The sequence below is a fragment of the Anguilla anguilla genome, chromosome 3, assembly GCF_013347855.1.
Source record: "Anguilla anguilla isolate fAngAng1 chromosome 3, fAngAng1.pri, whole genome shotgun sequence".
Taxonomy (NCBI): domain Eukaryota; kingdom Metazoa; phylum Chordata; class Actinopteri; order Anguilliformes; family Anguillidae; genus Anguilla; species Anguilla anguilla.
This window is the reverse complement of record NC_049203.1, coordinates 10,211,595-10,232,603: the sequence shown is the minus strand read 5'-3', so window position 1 is coordinate 10,232,603 and position 21,009 is coordinate 10,211,595. Positions and strand designations below refer to the sequence as shown.

The 21,009-nt window shown below is 41.3% G+C and overlaps 2 protein-coding genes and 1 long non-coding RNA gene across 3 annotated transcripts in view; all 3 read left to right on the top strand.

The window, feature by feature from the left end:
- The first annotated feature begins 372 nt into the window (after positions 1 to 372).
- LOC118222697 lies at positions 373 to 8,860 on the top strand. The gene is made up of 3 exons (XR_004764308.1): positions 373 to 491; positions 8,600 to 8,655; positions 8,791 to 8,860. It is a non-coding gene; the product is annotated as an uncharacterized LOC118222697 (long non-coding RNA).
- Positions 8,861 to 13,890: 5,030 nt separating this feature from the next.
- Positions 13,891 to 21,009, top strand: part of LOC118222692 (protocadherin alpha-C2-like) — a 35,699-nt gene continuing 28,580 nt past the window's right edge. Inside the window, exon 1 of the mRNA XM_035408461.1 lies at positions 13,891 to 16,812. Within this exon, the coding sequence (XP_035264352.1) occupies positions 14,410 to 16,812 (2,403 nt within the window). The 5' untranslated portion in view covers positions 13,891 to 14,409. The remainder of the gene's footprint in view (positions 16,813 to 21,009) is intronic.
- On the top strand, positions 17,572 to 20,231 carry LOC118222694 (protocadherin alpha-C2-like). The gene has a single exon (XM_035408466.1). It carries the CDS (start codon positions 17,793 to 17,795, stop codon positions 20,214 to 20,216), a length of 2,424 nt encoding a protein of 807 aa, XP_035264357.1. The 5' UTR covers positions 17,572 to 17,792; the 3' UTR covers positions 20,217 to 20,231.

The window sequence follows — 21,009 nt, the reverse complement described above, 5'->3', positions numbered from 1 at the left end:
AAGTAAGTTGCTAACAAGTTGCTAAATTGAAACTACAATAATGGCCGCTTTCTCGCAACGGCAACTCAAGTTCTATCCCGCCTGCACGTGACAACCGTTGTAGTTTCAACTTGTTAGCAGCCTACTTTTTTTAAAACGCATAACGGCTTCTAAATTCACCGTTGAGATATTAATGGGAGTAATTTATCTCGTAGTGCCAGACGCGAAACTCTCTTCGACATGCGTTAATCACAGACCTTATTTTCGACAAAAAACGAAATGCCTATGGCAAAAATGAATGGGAAATTTTCCGAGGGAACCCAGGGCGGAAGTAACTCCGGAGTTGGCCTACAAAAAGATCACTGTAACACTCTATTTTGAGCACTGAGCGGACGGAGAATTCTGTTTTCAGTAACGAAAGTTTACAGGGCTTGTTACACCCGCCTTCACCATTGCAGTAATCTTTTTGAAGCAACTGCTATACCCAATGCGACTAGTCGGGCAGCTAACAAGTAAGTAACGGTAGCTAATGTTATATAGCTAAGCAGTTGCTGCCTATCTTCAAGCTGGCTGGTCAGACTGGTTCTTTTCGCAAGTTTAGGTGTCTTGATAATACCTAGATGGCTAGACAGCAAGTTTACCATTAGCCTAGCTTAGGTCAGCTGTCTGGTATTACTGTGTAAAGTGAATTAAGTGCGTTGCCATCTTGCATTGCAAATAACCTCAAATGTGATTTTCTGCTGACTGCAGATCATTTATTACAAAAACATTGTGCCAGTGATGATACTTTGCCGGTGAATCAACTGTAAACACCTCACAGCTAGACCAATGAGGGTTTGTAGCTGGAGGGGAAGGTATCGCGTGTTCTCCCTTGGCTGGTGTGATTCAAAACCGGAGATGTTAGTTATTTTCCTCTGTTCGTAAGAACAGGGCACAATTATAATTAAGAATGCACTGGTTCCGTTGCCACGGGTTAGATATGAAGGCGCTGCTTCATATCCCGCTTAAAGCTGGCCTGAAACGGATCAGTAGCATTCAGGTTACTCTCCGTTCGTAAACGGGGCTATGCTGTCATCAGAGATATATCCGATCTGTCGCCGGACTGTCAATATTCCAATGGGAGCATCAGAATATTCACAAATGCGCGGAACAACACAACAGATATATCCATGACCACAGCAAGAAAGCGTAACAGTTACTAGGTTTTACCCTCGTATTAAATCTGACTCCATTTTATATGATAATTTAAAATTTGGGTTTAACTATACGTGGAACTTGGGAGTGGTTACACTCGACTCTATCTTGTGCCATTATTCCTCAATATATGCTCCCGGGTTTAGCATTATTGTTAAATCTCAGTTCGGTGAAGAATCCAGAGGGTAGGAGGCTGACCACCATAATACATGCCTTCCATGCCTGACTTACATGGATAGTGCATAGACAGTTATGAGCCCAGGGCGGTGAAGAATCTATCGGGCTCCTTAAGGCGAATTTGGGGAGAACCAGCGTACTACGCCCATGGGTCCTCTTATGCCAAACAACACCAGAACCGATCCCACCAATCCCTTAACAGGCAGATCGTGGTCACCTATCTAACTTGAAGACCCCACTACAGACGTTTACTGTACTAGACCCCTGATCAGTAGGTCCTAGTCAGAATTGCCCCCCTGAGTATTTAAACGGAATTTCGGCTGAAAAGAAGATAAAATTGATTAGAGTCATGAAGACCACGCAAGTTAAAAATAAGAATTTATTGAACAGGCAGGTAGGTTATTATCTTCAATTTCCAAATCAATTATAAGGGTTAAAAACATAAATACATAGTAAAATAGTTCTTACCCAGCCTGTTTAGCTACACACAGAGCACAGAGTATGTACCACGTGGGGAAGTCGTTTACGATCTTCCATGGCTATCTCTACACAGAACACATAGCCTAGTATGTGCATGGTGGGAAGTCGATTACGATCTTCCTTGTCTGTCTACACGCCGCGCACATAGTATGTGCATGGTGGGAAGTCGATTACGATCTTCCTCGATTGCTTTGTCTCCCTTCCTTTTAAGCCAAATCCCGCGTTTGGTCTACGCGGCATTGCCATAAATTAACCTGTCCGAATCGTAAATCTCTAATTCCGGCCCCCACCATTTGGAGGAGGTTGTTAAAACAATTGGTGGGGAAATGGGGAAAAGGAGATGATTACCAGAGAGGACATTCCATTGTGTTAGGTTTTTCCTGAGTTATTGAAACTATGTTTTTTCAAATTCTATTTGGTATGAAACATATTTCATTCAATGGCTTGAATGATTGTGAACATGTCCATACCAAACATGCCAAGTGGATGTAATATTATGGTGCAGTTGTCATGAAAATACCCTTTTGTTTAACCATTGTACATGCAATCCATGTTATTATTACACAATGCATAATACAATAATACCATGAAAACATGTGCATGGTTTGTACGGTTTTCTGGGGTTTGTAAATAGGATATACAGATGGTTTATAGTCCAGATCCAGAAAAGAAATACAAAGTGTAATGTCAGAGGGGTCCATATGTGGGCAGTGTGGTACTGTCCCGTGTAGTCCCCCCACCAGGTGCCGGTCGCTTCCCCCTTTACGACCCCAAAACACCCACACCCACAACCACAGACAAAGAGACTAGTTCCCCTTATCTTGGTTGTGTCCAGGTGGTAACATTCCAGAGAGCCAAATGGCCTGCCCATTCAGAGGAAGTCCGAGTGACTTATTGTTTTACCACAAGGCTCTCGGGTCCTTTGAAGTACACGCTGCGTCCCAGCATGCTGGCTCGTTCAAATGTCACCCTTTTCTGGGTCCCAGTATAATTTCCCTCTTACAGCTCCCCCCTCTGGCCCAATGGGGGACACTTCAAAACGTCCTCCCAAGGGGTCATGGACACTTTCCCAAATGGTTGGTGCCGGAGGTCCAGGGTCGTAGGGCTGATGGTGGGAATAACTGGGAAGGCTGATATCAAGGGTTGTGTGGGTTGAGGTGTGTATGGTATGGAACGGATCAGATGTTGGAGTGAAGATGGGAACTTTTGTGCCTCAGATGACCTGTTGCACTAAGTCCATTCCATCAGTCGGGGCCCGCCGTGTTCTTAAGCACAGGAAAACTCACAAGACAGCTGACAGTGACGTAGGAACTTTGTACCAGGAGGTGTCCTCTCGATTGAATCTATCGAAGCAAAGTCTTGGAAACACTGTACTTAAGGTTGACATCCACGGGGCTGTGCGGAGGTTGAACCTTAATAACCTTGGTGGGATTATTGGGAAAAAGGTTGGTAAGACATGGTATATATGAATGAGGTAGTTCGGAGTTTTCATGACAACTGCATTATGTGGTAAATATGTTTTTTGTCCTTCTCATGGTAATATCCTTTGTAATTTTGGATAAACTGGATTTGGGAAATTAAAAAGAAAGGAGACAAAACTCAATACATTTTGTATGGATGGGTATTGAAAATGATAGTATAAAAATAAAGAACAATTATAATAAACATACAGTATAAAAATAAAGAAAAACACAACAAGCACAATTTAAGACATATAAGACCAGTAGTGTTTGGGGGTTGTAGCATCCTGAAGTCTGTGACAGATATATTTCAAAATGAATGTGAAACTTGTCATTAACATTAACAGAAATTCCATAAATATTAAGAAAATTTCACATATTTCTAAAACATTCTTCCAGAAAGGACCTACAAATCCCCCTAACCATGAGGTGTGAAACTCTTTGCCTGTAGTTGTGCAAAGAAGAGAAAATCTAGGTATGGTTACTATCTGCATAATTTGGGGGTTAAACCACAACTGACAAAAATTAAAAAGATGAAAAAACAAAAAGAAAATCAGACACTGTCTTGGGAGTGTAGGTTTACTGCTCCTTAAATATTCAACAACTGACAGAGAAGGGGGGGGGGAACAGAACAAGACAGACAGATGGGGAGAAGGGAGAAAGGAGGAGGAGGAACAGTAAATGAAAAAGAAGGAGGAGATCTAAGGAGAGAAAATGTAGAAAAGTAGAATAAAGTGAGACCAGTAAGCCAGTCCTTGCCAAAAAATGACACCCCTTTCAACATTTTAATGTTAAAAGACAAACTTTATGTAAACTTAGGAGTAAGTGCTTCTTCTCCTTATTTATTTATTTATTTATTTGAGATATGTAGTTTGGAAGACTTCTTCCTTAAATAATTTTCCTTGCAGGCACAGATGATACTGGCCCTTATTAGCTGAGTTTAAGCTTGATGACCTTATGTTCATTTATGGCATTTGACTGGCTTATCAACGGTTTGCTAAAGAGTCTAACATATATTTTGTGCTATGGTGAAATTCACACAAAAATACCATTAGATCTCTAGTATCTAACATGCCTTGGCTAATTTAATTGGCACCCAAATAAGTCTGTTAGTGAATTCTACCAGTTTCTAAATGGCGTGCACAGGCATGCGTTAATAATTAATATATTATTAGTTAATATTATTAGTTTAAATCCTCTGATTTCCTCCTTGTGCCGCTAAGACACACAGAATAAAAACCCAGATGAAAACAATAGGGTACACCAGAATTCACTACACTTTTTTGAAAGTGAGCTTTCTAAAGAAAGGTGAATGGTGGCACACCTATGCCTATATAACTTAATTTAGCTCTAGGCTATTGATTATTTTATTTATAATAGGCCAAAGTCTATTTTTTGGTTGGTTGTAAGCCATGGTGGAATTTTACCTTCTACACTGGCTTCTCAACTGTTTCATAAATCCTAACCTATTTATTTAATTAATAGTACACCACTGTTTACTGAGACAGATAACACAGGCCAAGGACCTTGGTTCCAGCACCTCAGAAATGCAGAAGTTCTGTGTCCTGATACCTTTTCACCAGTTTCAGAGGTCTTTAGACATGAGTCCCACATGCGGCAAATTCCAGACGGTCGCCACCCTTGTTGTAGCCTGCGGCTACACTTTCAGAGGGATGGAGACTTGCATTTGCCGTGGCACTCAGCGGTCCTGTGACATTACATCGGGCACGGTACTCAGAGGTTCAGTGACTACACTGGTACCAGCCTCGATCTCTGAGACTTAAAGTATGGTTTTCTGCGGACAGATACGAACAGTTTCAAAACTTGGTGCAGCTGCAGTCTGCACTGTCAGAGGTCTTGAGATGCGTGTACTGTCGCAGGGCCATACCTGGGTTTAAGGATCAGCACAGACTCTGCTTTCAGGGCTGGAACTTCGAAGCCGAGGTTATGCACCTGATTCAGCATTCAGCAGTGTTTTAATATTATTTAATTTAATTATAATAAGAAGCTTGCCACTTTTACTGGGTTAGCCCCCTAGCAAAGTTCAAACTTCTTCGCGTGTGCATTCTGTGATTGCACACGCTTACTGGCAGCTATAAACTTTCTCCCTGTTCACCTTCAAAATGCACTGGCTTTTAACCAGCGCCTCATTATTCCTGAGTTTGAGCAAAGTTTTCTGCGCCTCTGCGCAGAAACAGTAGTAAGCCTTGCACCAAAACTCCCTTCCTTTCTACAAACGTTTACATTTCTTACACATACGCAACCATCTACTGCTATAGGCTAGTTTTTTCTAAAACGCATTTTGCCGTATTAGCACAACACATTTCCTAACAACATGCCAGCCTAAGCTTCTCTCTTTCCCTGTTTATGCATTCCCCAAAGGGTAGTAATATGGAAAATGCCTGGTTTCTACGGTCCCAGGCCTGTCTGGGATATGTCGATCCCCTGCACAGTGACTAAAAAACTCTCCCTAGCACAGGCTAATATATGAGAATTGTGTCACTCACCACACCAAGGATCAGGAAACCCAGAGAAGAAAATGCGAGATACCCACAGTGAAGGGTATCACGCCGGGATGAAAAACACCAGCAGACATTTCAGGGAACACTCCAGATACTCCATATCACGTCGGGGTCACCACTTGTAAACACCTCACAGCTAGACCAATGAGGGTTTGTAGCTGGAGGGGAAGGTATCGCGTGTTCTCCCTTGGCTGGTGTGATTCAAAACCGGAGATGTTAGTTATTTTCCTCTGTTCGTAAGAACAGGGCACAATTATAATTAAGAATGCACTGGTTCCGTTGCCACGGGTTAGATATGAAGGCGCTGCTTCATATCCCGCTTAAAGCTGGCCTGAAACGGATCAGTAGCATTCAGGTTACTCTCCGTTCGTAAACGGGGCTATGCTGTCATCAGAGATATATCCGATCTGTCGCCGGACTGTCAATATTCCAATGGGAGCATCAGAATATTCACAAATGCGCGGAACAACACAACAGATATATCCATGACCACAGCAAGAAAGCGTAACAGTTACTAGGTTTTACCCTCGTATTAAATCTGACTCCATTTTATATGATAATTTAAAATTTGGGTTTAACTATACGTGGAACTTGGGAGTGGTTACACTCGACTCTATCTTGTGCCATTATTCCTCAATATATGCTCCCGGGTTTAGCATTATTGTTAAATCTCAGTTCGGTGAAGAATCCAGAGGGTAGGAGGCTGACCACCATAATACATGCCTTCCATGCCTGACTTACATGGATAGTGCATAGACAGTTATGAGCCCAGGGCGGTGAAGAATCTATCGGGCTCCTTAAGGCGAATTTGGGGAGAACCAGCGTACTACGCCCATGGGTCCTCTTATGCCAAACAACACCAGAACCGATCCCACCAATCCCTTAACAGGCAGATCGTGGTCACCTATCTAACTTGAAGACCCCACTACAGACGTTTACTGTACTAGACCCCTGATCAGTAGGTCCTAGTCAGAATTGCCCCCCTGAGTATTTAAACGGAATTTCGGCTGAAAAGAAGATAAAATTGATTAGAGTCATGAAGACCACGCAAGTTAAAAATAAGAATTTATTGAACAGGCAGGTAGGTTATTATCTTCAATTTCCAAATCAATTATAAGGGTTAAAAACATAAATACATAGTAAAATAGTTCTTACCCAGCCTGTTTAGCTACACACAGAGCACAGAGTATGTACCACGTGGGGAAGTCGTTTACGATCTTCCATGGCTATCTCTACACAGAACACATAGCCTAGTATGTGCATGGTGGGAAGTCGATTACGATCTTCCTTGTCTGTCTACACGCCGCGCACATAGTATGTGCATGGTGGGAAGTCGATTACGATCTTCCTCGATTGCTTTGTCTCCCTTCCTTTTAAGCCAAATCCCGCGTTTGGTCTACGCGGCATTGCCATAAATTAACCTGTCCGAATCGTAAATCTCTAATTCCGGCCCCCACCATTTGGAGGAGGTTGTTAAAACAATTGGTGGGGAAATGGGGAAAAGGAGATGATTACCAGAGAGGACATTCCATTGTGTTAGGTTTTTCCTGAGTTATTGAAACTATGTTTTTTCAAATTCTATTTGGTATGAAACATATTTCATTCAATGGCTTGAATGATTGTGAACATGTCCATACCAAACATGCCAAGTGGATGTAATATTATGGTGCAGTTGTCATGAAAATACCCTTTTGTTTAACCATTGTACATGCAATCCATGTTATTATTACACAATGCATAATACAATAATACCATGAAAACATGTGCATGGTTTGTACGGTTTTCTGGGGTTTGTAAATAGGATATACAGATGGTTTATAGTCCAGATCCAGAAAAGAAATACAAAGTGTAATGTCAGAGGGGTCCATATGTGGGCAGTGTGGTACTGTCCCGTGTAGTCCCCCCACCAGGTGCCGGTCGCTTCCCCCTTTACGACCCCAAAACACCCACACCCACAACCACAGACAAAGAGACTAGTTCCCCTTATCTTGGTTGTGTCCAGGTGGTAACATTCCAGAGAGCCAAATGGCCTGCCCATTCAGAGGAAGTCCGAGTGACTTATTGTTTTACCACAAGGCTCTCGGGTCCTTTGAAGTACACGCTGCGTCCCAGCATGCTGGCTCGTTCAAATGTCACCCTTTTCTGGGTCCCAGTATAATTTCCCTCTTACACAACAAAGCACCCTCAGTAATATCTTTGCACAAACAAATCCTGACGCTTAGCTAGCAGCTAACTAGTTAGCCATCTGCTGCTTTTACTCTTCAACACCAATTGGTCGTTTGCTAGGTAGACCACATGCTTACTGAGCACATGTAGAGAACTTTTAGTAGCATGGCTTCTAACAACAGTTCAAAAGAGCTGTGCTCACTTCAAAACTACTAAACAGAGGCCTCTACTCTGGCTTGTATGTTCGTACACTACTATATCTGTATGCACATTTGAAAGTGTGTTAGCCCAGTAGTTACCTAAACCAGATGGCTACTAATAAACTGACACCAAAGATGGACTGAATCAAACTCAATGAAATCAGTGCTCCAAATTGGTTTCTTACTCTGTTGTTACTCTGAGTTGTTCGTGGAATTGTGTTGGAAATGGAGGCGCTATGTCACCCATGCTGGGGCATCTTCAGCAGTATCATTCCACGTCTTTGGCAGTAGATGTCCTGACACATGTCACAGGGATGAAACTGGACCCCACTGGGTCATAACACATTTACCAAATTGTTTTGTTGAAAAGTATTTTTAAAGCATTTAACCTACACAACCTTCTTATATTTGTATTTTTCAGAAATTGTTGTTTTCTGAGACCATGGCATTGAAGCCCTCATCAAAGAAATGACAAAGGTAATCTTTTGTTTTCAGCTTGAAACATTTATTATACAGCTTGTCTGCAAACATAGCTTTTGGCTTTGCATATCAAGTCTAGCTTGAGAAATGTTTTAGGGCACAGTCTAGTCTAATAAGATGTTCTGTTGTCAGAATCAGATTTGTTCACGATGAGACACCAGTAGACGGCAGAGAAGTCCCGGTCTTCTGGGGCACAACTGTGTCAGGAGGATACAGAAGAGGTAGACAGTCTTCCTTTCTTCAAACTCTACTTCTTTTCCATCACTTTCTTGCTGAGTACATAATCAGAAATTCTTCAGTCCCGCAGTTGTTAATTTTCCTCATCGATATCGAACAACGACATTGGTTCTGATTAAAATATGTTCATAGAAGGCAACTGCAGAACATACAGGAAAGAGAATATTTATTTTACGTGTAAGGATGTGCATGTGATGCTATTTTACTTAATAGAATGGGTTCAGAAAACCTTGATCTGTGAAGTTTTACTTTTCTGTGGCTGGCTTGCTTGCTTCACACATAAACACTACATCATATTGTTTTGTGGCTCAGTTTGGTAGCATGAGTACAGGGTAGGCCATAAAATCAGTTTATACTGAACAAAACCCAAAACAATTTGGTGTAGCCAGTTAAAAAGCGAAGTCTGATTCATCCATGCAGCAGGCAAGGTACCTAGCTATGTACTATTTCACGAAAACAGCCAGTTGGCTTTTTTGCTAGTCTCTAGCAGTTTACTAAAAATTAAACTACTTGTATGTCATCATTAACCTTGTTTTCTGACTACTTAACTTCCTGGTTAACTAGCTAGCTGGTGTTTCATTAACATCGCTGCACTACCTAGCTTTCTACTAACATGATAAATACTCATATTCAACTAGCTAGCTATCGGCTGGGTTTACTCTTCCCCACCCATGGGCAGTTAGTTACACAGCAAATTGTCCATTGTTAATTAAACTCTTAAATAAATAACATTTGGTTCCACATTCCAAAGTGGGATAAAATGTTATCTGGTAAGAGTTGAATTAACACTGGACAATTTACTGTGCACCTCCTGTAATGTTACCACACTAGATATGTTTACAGTAGATGGTCTGCATCAGTGTATATTTTAATTTAGACCTGCTGCCTGTCACATGTTCAGACAGTAAAATCAGTATTGAGCATCACATGCTATCGAGTATCGAGCATCGAATGTTAGAAAACATGGTTAGCTGTGCTTTGGAATAATGCTTGTTTGGTTTTTGAGAAATAACTTGGTGAAACAATTCTAACTTGGCATCATTTGAATGTCCACAGTTTGGTACACAAAATGATTTTAGGAAATGTAAGGAACAGATGTATAGACGTGTTGGTTATTGGACAAACTTGTATTTCTTACATTGACTTTCTTACACTGTTGAGATTTACAAACACAAAACTGCTACTGGCGACATGTTTTGTCGCCACAATTAATTAGTATAGCCTACAAAAAAGCTTACACATATAAAATACTAAATGTGTATTTACAGTAGGAGATACTACCAGAATTCACATGCAAGTGTAATACTATCTGTGGTAGCCTTTTACTGATCAGCGTATTTTAAATAGGGGAACTTGGGGTCCTTTCACCACAAACTTCTTTTGTTGGTCAGATGTTGTGTTCCACAGGCAGTCCTGCAATCACCTGGCGCTGTTCGTCTCGATGGTGCTGAAATCAAATAAAACACAAAACATTGTAAAACGATGCGTGCAGCGGTCAATTGAAGATATATTTAGAGTCAGCATGTTGTATTGCGTCAGCATCCAATGTTTTAGTATGCATGTTTTAGGACCCTCTACCAAATATGGAAAAGTGATCGAAAATAATGAACAAAAATAACATTGACTGTCAATCCCACATATATTGGGCTCAGCTACATAGAAATGATCATGAAACCAGCCTTATACAGTACTATAATAATATGCGTTGTATTGATATTTATTTGTCAGCCATTGGACCCAATATCTGATTACCTACAGACCATCCATTTCAGGAATTTAAAAAACTGGGGCAGAACGGTAATGCAACGTGTAGAAGTAGCCTATTATCCGTTTGAAACTCAGATTTGACTGTTCCAACTCTTTTCCCACACATCGTGTCGCTGTTCCCTAATAAATTGCTCTGGTCTGCAGCTAAATGGAAGGCGCCATGACAGTTCTGTTGTGCTGAATGCTTTGTAGGTTCTGTAGGAGAAGCTGTCTCTACATGCGTCCGTCATTCATCATATCGGTGTATTCTTTGACTTCTGAGTCTCGCGGATTTACGTCTTTCTGCAAGAGTATTGATATCGTCTGCGAATAAATTTGGCTTTTGAAAATTTTTAATATTTGCCTTCCCCTTACAGTTGCATCATTGTCAATGGAGCAGCTAATTAAAAGGTACGTCTCGGTTTTCCTTCTGTTCTATGTCTTCTGCGGCTTTGTTCTGTCTATGACACGCTACTCTATCCCCGAAGAAATGAAGGAGGGGTCCGTCGTTGCAAATTTGGCCGCTGATTTGGGTCTGGATGTCGGTGTACTCGCCACACGCGAGGTCAAGCTAGACATAATGCACAATAAGAAATATCTTGAGATTAACAAAAAGACGGGAGAACTGTACGTTTTAGAGAAGATAGACAGGGAATATTTGTGTCCGACGAGAACTTCAACTGCTTGCATTCTTAAACTGGATGTTATATTCGAAAAACCATTGCGTATATTCAATATTGAATTGGAAATTACAGACATCAATGACCACGAGCCCCATTTCCGTAGGGATAGGATTGAACTGGATGTTTCTGAATCTGCATCTCCTGGAGAGAGATTTTCTTTAACGAATGCCGTGGACTCAGATGTCGGCTCAAATACGGTAAAATCATACAGACTTAGTGACAGCGAGCATTTCAGTATTGAGACTCAGACGGGAAGCGATGGAACAAAATACGTTGACTTGGTTCTGAAAAAAGCTTTGGACAGAGAACAACAGGCAGTGCATAATCTAATACTCACGGCTATAGACGGCGGAGTCCCGGCGCGGTCTGGAACAGCCAGTATCGTCGTGAGCGTGGTGGATACAAATGACAACGCCCCACAATTTGACCACCAGGTTTATTCGGCTAACATCACGGAAAATTCCCCGATAGGAACACTGGTACTGAAGTTAAATGCTACAGACTTAGATGAGGGCTCAAACGCAGAGATATTGTATTCCTTTACGTTATACACTTCCGAGAAAACACAAGAAATGTTTACTTTAAATCCAAATACAGGAGAAATAAAAGTTAAAGATGTGATTGATTTCGAAGAAATAAAAATTTTGGAGATGCATATTCAGGCAAAGGACAAAGGACATCAACCGCTGTCCGGACAGTGTACAGTGATGGTGTATGTGGAAGATGTGAATGATAACTACCCCGAGATTACTGTTAAATCCCTTAGGAACGCTGTGAAGGAAACTGTTCCTGTAGGCACAGTAATAGCCCTCGTTGGAGTAAGTGACAGAGACTCAGGCGACAACGGGAAGGTTGACCTCTCTATTAGCGAACAGTTGCCCTTTGTGCTGAATAAGTCATCAGAGAGAGATTTCGAACTGGTTGTTTCAGATTCGTTGGACCGCGAGACAGTTCCGGGGTATAACATCATTTTATCCGTGACGGACAGAGGGACACCTTCTTTGTCGGATAATGAAACCATCACGTTGGAACTCTTGGATGTTAATGACAACGCGCCACAATTCCCAATGTCGTTCTACACCATCCTAGTGATGGAGAACAATGCACCTGGATCACTGTTGAGTTCAGTCACTGCGTTTGATCCAGATTATAATGAAAACCAGTATTTAGTTTATTTCATCATAGAAAGGGAAATCGTCAACACATCAATGTCGATGCTGTTTTCTATTAATCCAGAAAATGGAGATCTTTACGCACTGAAAACCTTTGATTATGAAAGAGAGAAAGAGTTTCTTTTCCACATTGAAGCCAGAGACTCGGGTAATCCTCCACTCAGCAGTAATGTCACTGTGCACATCGTTATTCTGGATCAGAATGACAACACCCCACTCATAGTGTCTCCATGGCGGGCGCACGGATCTGTGGTTGAGGAAGTGATCCCAAGATCCACTGACAAAGGGCACCTGATAGCCAAAGTGATCGCCATTGACTCAGACTCTGTGCAGAACTCCCGGGTCACATATCAGTTTTTACAAGTCCCAGACGCGACTTTATTCAGTCTGGACCAGTACAACGGAGAAATTCGGACAATGAGAATGTTCAGTTACAGAGATCCCCGTCATCAGCGGCTGGTCGTCATTGCCAAGGACAATGGAGATCCGTCTCTTTCTGCTACAGTTACCATCAAATTATCAACGGTGGAACACGTCGTTAAAGCCTTTTCTGAAACGTCAGAAGTTCCTTTGGAATATGATATTTTTTCAGACTTAAACCTGTATCTGTTGATAGGTTTGGGCTCTGTGTCATTTTTGCTGTTGATGACAATATTGGTGACCATCGTTTTGAAGTGTCAGAAACCGAAGCCCACCAAGGCGACTCCTCCCTGCAGAAACAGCGTCGTTAGCCAGAGGAGCTCTACTGTAGCAGATTCAACCCTGGTGTCCAACGATGCGTACTGGTACAGCTTGTTTTTAGCGGAGACGAGGAAGGGAAAGGTGGTTGTTAGACAGCCTATACCGAAGAGTGGTGGTTACATCGTTTCCAGTATTCCCAGGAGCACGGGCTTGACAGAAACGAGCGAATCTGCAGCTTCCACTCTACAGGTAAGATACCACTTACCTTAAAATTATTTTAATTTGAAAATATACTTAATATCACTTCGTTTACTGTGCAGAAAATAAAATATTAATATAAATTTAGCAACAATTGTGATTTGAAATTGATGAGGTCGTTGAATAATTCATCCTGATTTACTCTTTTATTGTTGAAAATCATTTAGAGGAAAAACGTAGCTGTATTTACCTGGTAAAACTTATTGCAAAATAAGAAATTTCCCTGTGTCCTGGTTCTATGACTAATGCACGAAACTTGTCAGATTGGGCCATGCAATTGTACAGTATGCAATACAAACATGGGTTAATTGTTTCCCCCTGTCATGTAGAATACAATGCAAGTTCGATCATTCAAGCTCGGCACAACTAAATTGTAGAAACAGGTGTTACGTTTGTAAACTTAAATTATAGTTCAGCTTATCAGGTGGCCAAACAATTATTTCTTCTACAACTATTATGACACATTTGTACAAGCAGAAGCGAGTATGTTAAGCATTTTGTCAATGGGGTTTGGGAGTGAATGTAGAGAGCATATGAAGTAGACTGTTTGGCCTAGATTAAATAATTGTATTTGCAAGAGTCGCTCCGTTCTTAAATTGGTCATTAATGTTTTAAAGCATAGATGGCTCGTTTTTGGAATTACATAATCTGTAGAGTTACTTATTAGGACTGTTTTTTTTTCACATTTGTACCTTTAAATGCGTTTCTTTTAAACATATAGTGTCGCTGTTTCCTCATAAATGAACCAATATCTGCATCTAAGGGGAAGCCATGACAGATATTTGGGGGTGGAGTCGCGCCGCGGTTTCTGTTGAAACACTTCTGTCTGCGGGATCCTTTAAACACACAATAGAACTTTACTCTTGCATCACAGCCTGGAAACTCATTTGCTAGTATAAAGATGTACCGCTTTCGTTTACGGATACCATAACTGAATTGATTTCACCTTTTTGAGGATATATTTTTATTCCACAATGGCAATCCACTTAATTGTGCAGGCAGTAAGGTATGTTCTGGTTTCCTTTGTATTCTCTGCTACATGGAGAATCGCCTTGTCAGTGACGCGCTACTCTATCCCTGAAGAAATGGAGGAGGGGTCCGTGGTCGCTAATTTGGCTGGTGATTTAGGACTTAGCGCTGGCAGTCTAGTTGAACGTGAGCTGAAATTAGATATTCTACATGGTAAAAAATATTTGGGAGTTAACAAAGAAACGGGAGAGCTGTATGTTTTAGAGAAAATAGACAGGGAATACCTATGTACCATAAAGACTTCGTCTTGTTTGCTTAAAATGGAAGTGTCCATCAAAAACCCGATACGAATATTCAATATTGAATTAGAAATTTTAGATATTAATGACCATGCGCCTAGTTTTAGAAGAGAAACGATGCATCTTGATATATCAGAATCGGCTTTATCCGGAGAAAGATTCTCCTTAAATAATGCCGTGGATCCAGATGTCGGTACTAATTCAATTAAAACATACACACTGAGTGAGAGCGACCATTTTAATATTGAAATTCAGAGGGGAAGCGACGGAACTCAGTATGTTGACTTGGTTTTACGAAAAGCTTTAGATCGAGAACATCAGACTGTACATAATCTAATACTCACGGCTGTGGACGGCGGAGTCCCTGCGCGATCCGGCACCGCCAGCATCATTGTGCGCGTTTTGGATACGAATGACAACGCCCCTCAGTTTGATCACCAGGTTTATTCTGTTAATATGACGGAAAATTCCCCGATAGGAACACTAGTATTGAAATTAAATGCGACAGATTTAGACGAGGGTTCAAATGCAGAGATCGTATATTCTTTTACACTTTACACGTCTGAGAAAACGCAGGACATGTTTTCCTTAAATCAGAATACAGGAGAAATAAAGGTGAAAGACGTGGTTGATTTTGAAGAAATAAAAATCCTGGAGATGCATATTCAGGCAAAGGACAAAGGACATCATCCACTGTCCGGCCAGTGCTCAGTGATGGTGTATGTGGATGATGTGAATGATAACTACCCAGAGATCACTGTCAAATCCATTAGGAGCAAAGTGAAGGAGACTGTTCCTGTAGGCACTGTAATAGCCCTCGTTGGAATTAGTGACAGAGACTCGGGGGACAATGGGAAGGTCGACCTCGCTATTAGCGAGCAGTTGCCCTTTATACTGAACAAATCGTCAGAGCGAGATTTTGAACTGGTTGTTTCAGAATCGTTGGACCGCGAGACAGTTCCGGAGTATAACATCATTTTAACAGTGACGGACAGAGGGACGCCTCCTCTGTCAGACAATGAAACCATCACGTTAGAACTTCTGGATGTTAATGACAACGCACCACAGTTTCCAAAGTCGTTCTACACCATCCTGGTGATGGAGAACAATGCACCTGGATCACTTTTGAGTTCAGTCACTGCGTTTGATCCAGATTATAATGAAAACCAGTATTTAGTTTATTTTATCATAGAAAAGGAAATCGTGAACACTTCAATGTCGATGTTGTTTTCCATTAATCCTGAAAATGGCGATCTTTACGCACTAAAGACTTTTGATTTCGAGAGAGAGAAAGAGTTCCTTTTCCACATTGAAGCCAGAGATTCGGGTGTCCCTCCACTCAGCAGTAATGTCACAGTCCACATCATTATCCAGGATCAGAATGACAACACCCCACTCATAGTCTCTCCATGGCGGGCTCACGGTTCTGTGGTTGAAGAAGTGATCCCAAGATCCACAGACAAAGGGCACTTGATAGCCAAAGTGATCGCCATTGACTCAGACTCTGTGCAGAACTCCCGGCTTACATACCAGTTTCTACAGGTCCCAGACGCGACTTTATTCAGCCTGGACCAGTACAACGGAGAAATCCGGACGATGAGAATGTTCAGTTACAGAGATCCCCGTCATCAGCGGCTGGTCGTCATTGCCAAGGACAATGGAGATCCGGCACTTTCTGCTACAGTTACCATTAAATTATCAACGGTGGAGCACGTTGTTAAAGCCTTTTCTGAAACGTCAGAAGTTCCTTTGGAATATGATATATTTTCAGACTTAAACCTGTATCTATTGATTGGCTTGGGCTCTGTGTCGTTTTTGCTGTTGATGACGATATTGGTGACCATCGTTCTGAAGTGCCAGAAACCGAAGCCCACCAAGGCGACCCCTCCCTGCAGAAACAGCGTCGTTAGCCAGAGGAGCTCTACTGTAGCAGATTCCACCCTGGTGTCCAACGATGCGTACTGGTACAGCTTGTTTTTAGCAGAGACGAGGAAGGGAAAGGTGGTTGTTAGACAGCCTATACCGAAGAGTGGTGGTTACATCGTTTCCAGTATTCCCAGGAGCACGGGCTTGACAGAAACGAGCGAATCAGCAGCTTCTACTCTACAGGTAAGATACCACTTACCTCAAAATTATTTTAATTAGAAAATATACTTTCACTTTGTTTACTGTACAGAAAATAAAATATTCATATAAGTTTAGCAACAACTGTGGTTGTAAATGGATGAGGTCGTTGAATAACTAATGCTGATTTACTCTTTTGTTATTTAAAATCACTTAGAGGATAAACGTAGCTGTATTTACCTGGTAAAACTTATTCCAAAATAAGACATTTCCCATTGTCCTGGTTCTATGACTAATACACGCAACCTGTCAGATTGGGCCATGCAATTGTACAGTATGCAATACAAACATGGGTTAATTTTTTTTTTCCTGACATGTAGAATGCAATGCAAGTTCGATCATTCAAGCTCGACATAACTAAATTGTAGAAACAAGTGTTACGTTTGTAAACTTAAATGATATTTCGGCTTTCCAGGTGGCCAAACAATAATTTATTCTACAACTACTACGACACATTTGTGCCAACAGAAGCGAGTATATTAAGCATTTTGACAATGGGGTTTGGGAGTGAATGTAGACAGCATTTGAAGTAGACTGTTTGGCCTAGATTAAATAATTGTATTTGCAAGAGTCGCACCGTTCTTAAATTGGTCATTAATATTTCAAAGCGTACATGGCACGTTTTTGTAATCACATAATATCTAGAGTTACTCATTAGTACGGTTTTTTTTCTCTCACTTTTGTATCTTTAACTGGGTTTTTTTTTGGACACTGTGTCGCTGTTTCTTCATAAATGAACCACTATCTGCGTCCAAAGGGAAGCCATGACAGTTCTTTGAAGATAGAGGCGCGGCGCGGTTTCTGCTGAAGCATTTCTAACTGCCGGATTCTTTAAATTCACAATAAGACTTCATTCTTGTATCACGGCCTGAATACTCGTTTGCGAATATAATATCGGCCCCTTTCTTTTTTGGATACAGTAATTGATCTGTCTTTTCCTTTTGGAGAAGATAATTTATTCGACGATGGGAACACATTGTGTTGTGCAGGCAGCAAGGTATGTTCTGGTTTTCTTTGTATACTCGGCGACGTGGAGAATCGCCTTCTCAGTGACTCGCTACTCTGTTCCAGAAGAAATGGAGGTTGGGTCCGTTGTTGCTAATTTAGCTGGTGATTTAGGACTTAGCGCTGGCACTCTGGTTGAACGTGAGCTAAAATTAGATATTTTGCATAATAAACAGTATTTTGCCGTTAACAAAGAAACGGGAGAGTTGTATGTTTTAGAGAAGATAGACAGAGAATACTTATGTACGATGAAGACGTCCTCTTGTTTGCTTAAAATGGAAGTGACCATTAAAAACCCGATAAGGATATTTAATATCGAATTAGAAATATTAGATATCAATGACCATGCACCTAGTTTTCGAAGAGAAACAATTCACCTAGATATATCAGAGTCGGCTTTATCCGGAGAAAGATTCTCTTTAAATAACGCCGTAGATCCTGATGTCGGTACGAATTCTATTAAGACTTACACTTTGAGTGAGAGCGACCATTTCAGTATCCAAATTCAGAGGGGAAGCGACGGAACTCAGTATGTTGACTTGGTTTTGCGAAAAGCTTTAGATCGAGAACAGCAGACTGTACATAATCTAATACTCACGGCTGTGGACGGCGGAGTCCCTGCGCGATCCGGCACCGCCAGCATCATTGTGCGCGTTTTGGATACGAATGACAACGCCCCTCAGTTTGATCACCAGGTTTATGCTGTTAATATGACGGAAAATTCCCCGATAGGATCACTAGTATTGAAATTAAATGCGTCAGATTTGGACGAGGGTTCAAACGCAGAAATTGTGTATTCTTTCACACTTTACACGTCTGAGAAAACGCAGGCTATGTTTTCCTTAAATCAGGATACAGGAGAAATTAAAGTTAAAGACGTGGTTGATTTTGAGGAAATAAAAATCCTGGAGATGCATATTCAGGCAAAGGACAAAGGACATCATCCACTGTCCGGCCAGTGCTCAGTGATGGTATACGTGGAAGATGTGAATGATAACTACCCCGAGATCACGGTTAAATCCATTAGGAGCAAAGTGAAGGAGTCCGTTCCTGTAGGCACAGTAATAGCCCTCGTTGGAATTAGTGACAGAGACTCGGGGGCCAATGGGAAGGTCGACCTCGCTATTAGCGAGCAGTTGCCCTTTATACTGAACAAATCGTCAGAGCGAGATTTCGAACTGGTAGTTTCAGAATCGTTGGACCGCGAGACAGTTCCGGAGTATAACATAATTTTAACAGTGACGGACAGAGGGACGCCTCCTCTGTCAGACAATGAAACCATCACGTTGGAACTTCTGGATGTTAATGACAACGCGCCACAGTTTCCTAAGTCGTTCTACACCATCCTGGTGATGGAGAACAATGCACCTGGATCACTTTTGAGTTCAGTCACTGCGTTTGATCCAGATTATAATGAAAACCAGTATTTAGTTTATTTCATCATAGAAAAGGAAATCGTGAACACTTCAATGTCGATGCTTTTTTCCATTAATCCTGAAAACGGCGATCTTTACGCATTAAAGACTTTTGATTTCGAGAGAGAGAAAGAGTTCCTTTTCCACGTTGAAGCCAGAGATTCGGGTGTCCCTCCACTCAGCACTAATGTCACAGTCCACATAATTATCCAGGATCAGAATGACAACACCCCACTCATAGTCTCTCCATGGCGGGCGCACGGATCTGTGGTTGAGGAAGTGATCCCAAGATCCACTGACAAAGGACACCTGATTGCTAAAGTGATCGCCATTGACTCAGACTCTGTGCAGAACTCCCGGGTCACTTACCAATTTCTACAGGTCCCAGACGCGACTTTATTCAGTCTGGACCAGTACAACGGAGAAATTCGGACAATGAGAATGTTCAGTTACAGAGATCCCCGTCATCAACGGCTGGTCGTCATTGCCAAGGACAATGGAGATCCGTCTCTCTCTGCTACAGTTACCATTAAGTTATCTACTTTGGAGCATGTCGTTAAAGCCTTTTCTGAAACGTCTGAAATTCCTTTGGAATATGATATCTTTTCAGACTTAAATCTCTATTTGTTAATCGGTTTGGGCTCTGTGTCATTTTTGCTGTTGATGACAATATTGGTGACCATCGTTTTGAAGTGCCAGAAACCGAAGCCCACCAAGGCGACCCCTCCCTGCAGGAACAGCGTCGTTAGCCAGAGGAGCTCTACTGTAGCAGATTCCACCCTGGTGTCCAACGATGCGTACTGGTACAGCTTGTTTTTAGCGGAGACGAGGAAGGGAAAGGTGGTGGTTAGACAGCCTATACCGAAGAGTGGTGGGTACATCGTTTCAAGTATTCCCAGGAGCACTGGCCTTACTGAAACTAGCGAGTCAGCAGCGTCAACTCTACAGGTAAGATACCACTTAGTTTAATTTAATTTGTCAGTATTAAAACTTATCTTTCGCTTCATTTAATGTACCGCAAATACATCATGGGTATAAATAAAGCAACAATTATCACTGTAAATGGTTGATTTTGTTGAATAGTGCTCCGTATTTAATGTTTTATTGTTTAAAGCCCTTGGAAATACATAGCTGTACTTGTCAGGTCAAGTTTATTCCAAAATAAGAAATTTCATACTGTCCTGGTGCGCTTCCTACAGTCAATGGACGCAATTTGTCAGACTGGGGCATGTTTCTGTGTTTTTGGTTTGTCTTTGTAATGAACTTCTTAAAAATGTTTTTAGAAATAAAGTAGATACTGCTTTTCAGTCTTGTATCTCCGGAGGTTAGGGGGATTTTATAATTTTGAGGTGAAATAGCAATGAATTTTGACATTCAAAGTATTTTACCAAGACTGATGTTGGCCTAACTACAGTATGTTTGAATTATTTTGAATAATTGCCGAGTACACAATGCAAGTAAGGCTTTATTTTTCTTTACTGATGTTAGAATTAAATTCATATTTGATCATTAAACCTCGTCATAATGAAACTGTACAAACAAATATTACATGTCTATAATTATTGGGAGTTTTGGCCTTTCAAGTGGCCATAAAGTTATTTCTTATACAGCAATTATGACATATTTCTGTCAACAAAACAAGTAAGCATTTGGTCATTGGTGCAGGGGAGTGGATGTAGACAGGCTCTGAAGTAGCCTATTTGGCCTAGTTTAAATATTTGTATTTGCCTGTGTCACATCTGCCTTCTTGACGTGTTGGACA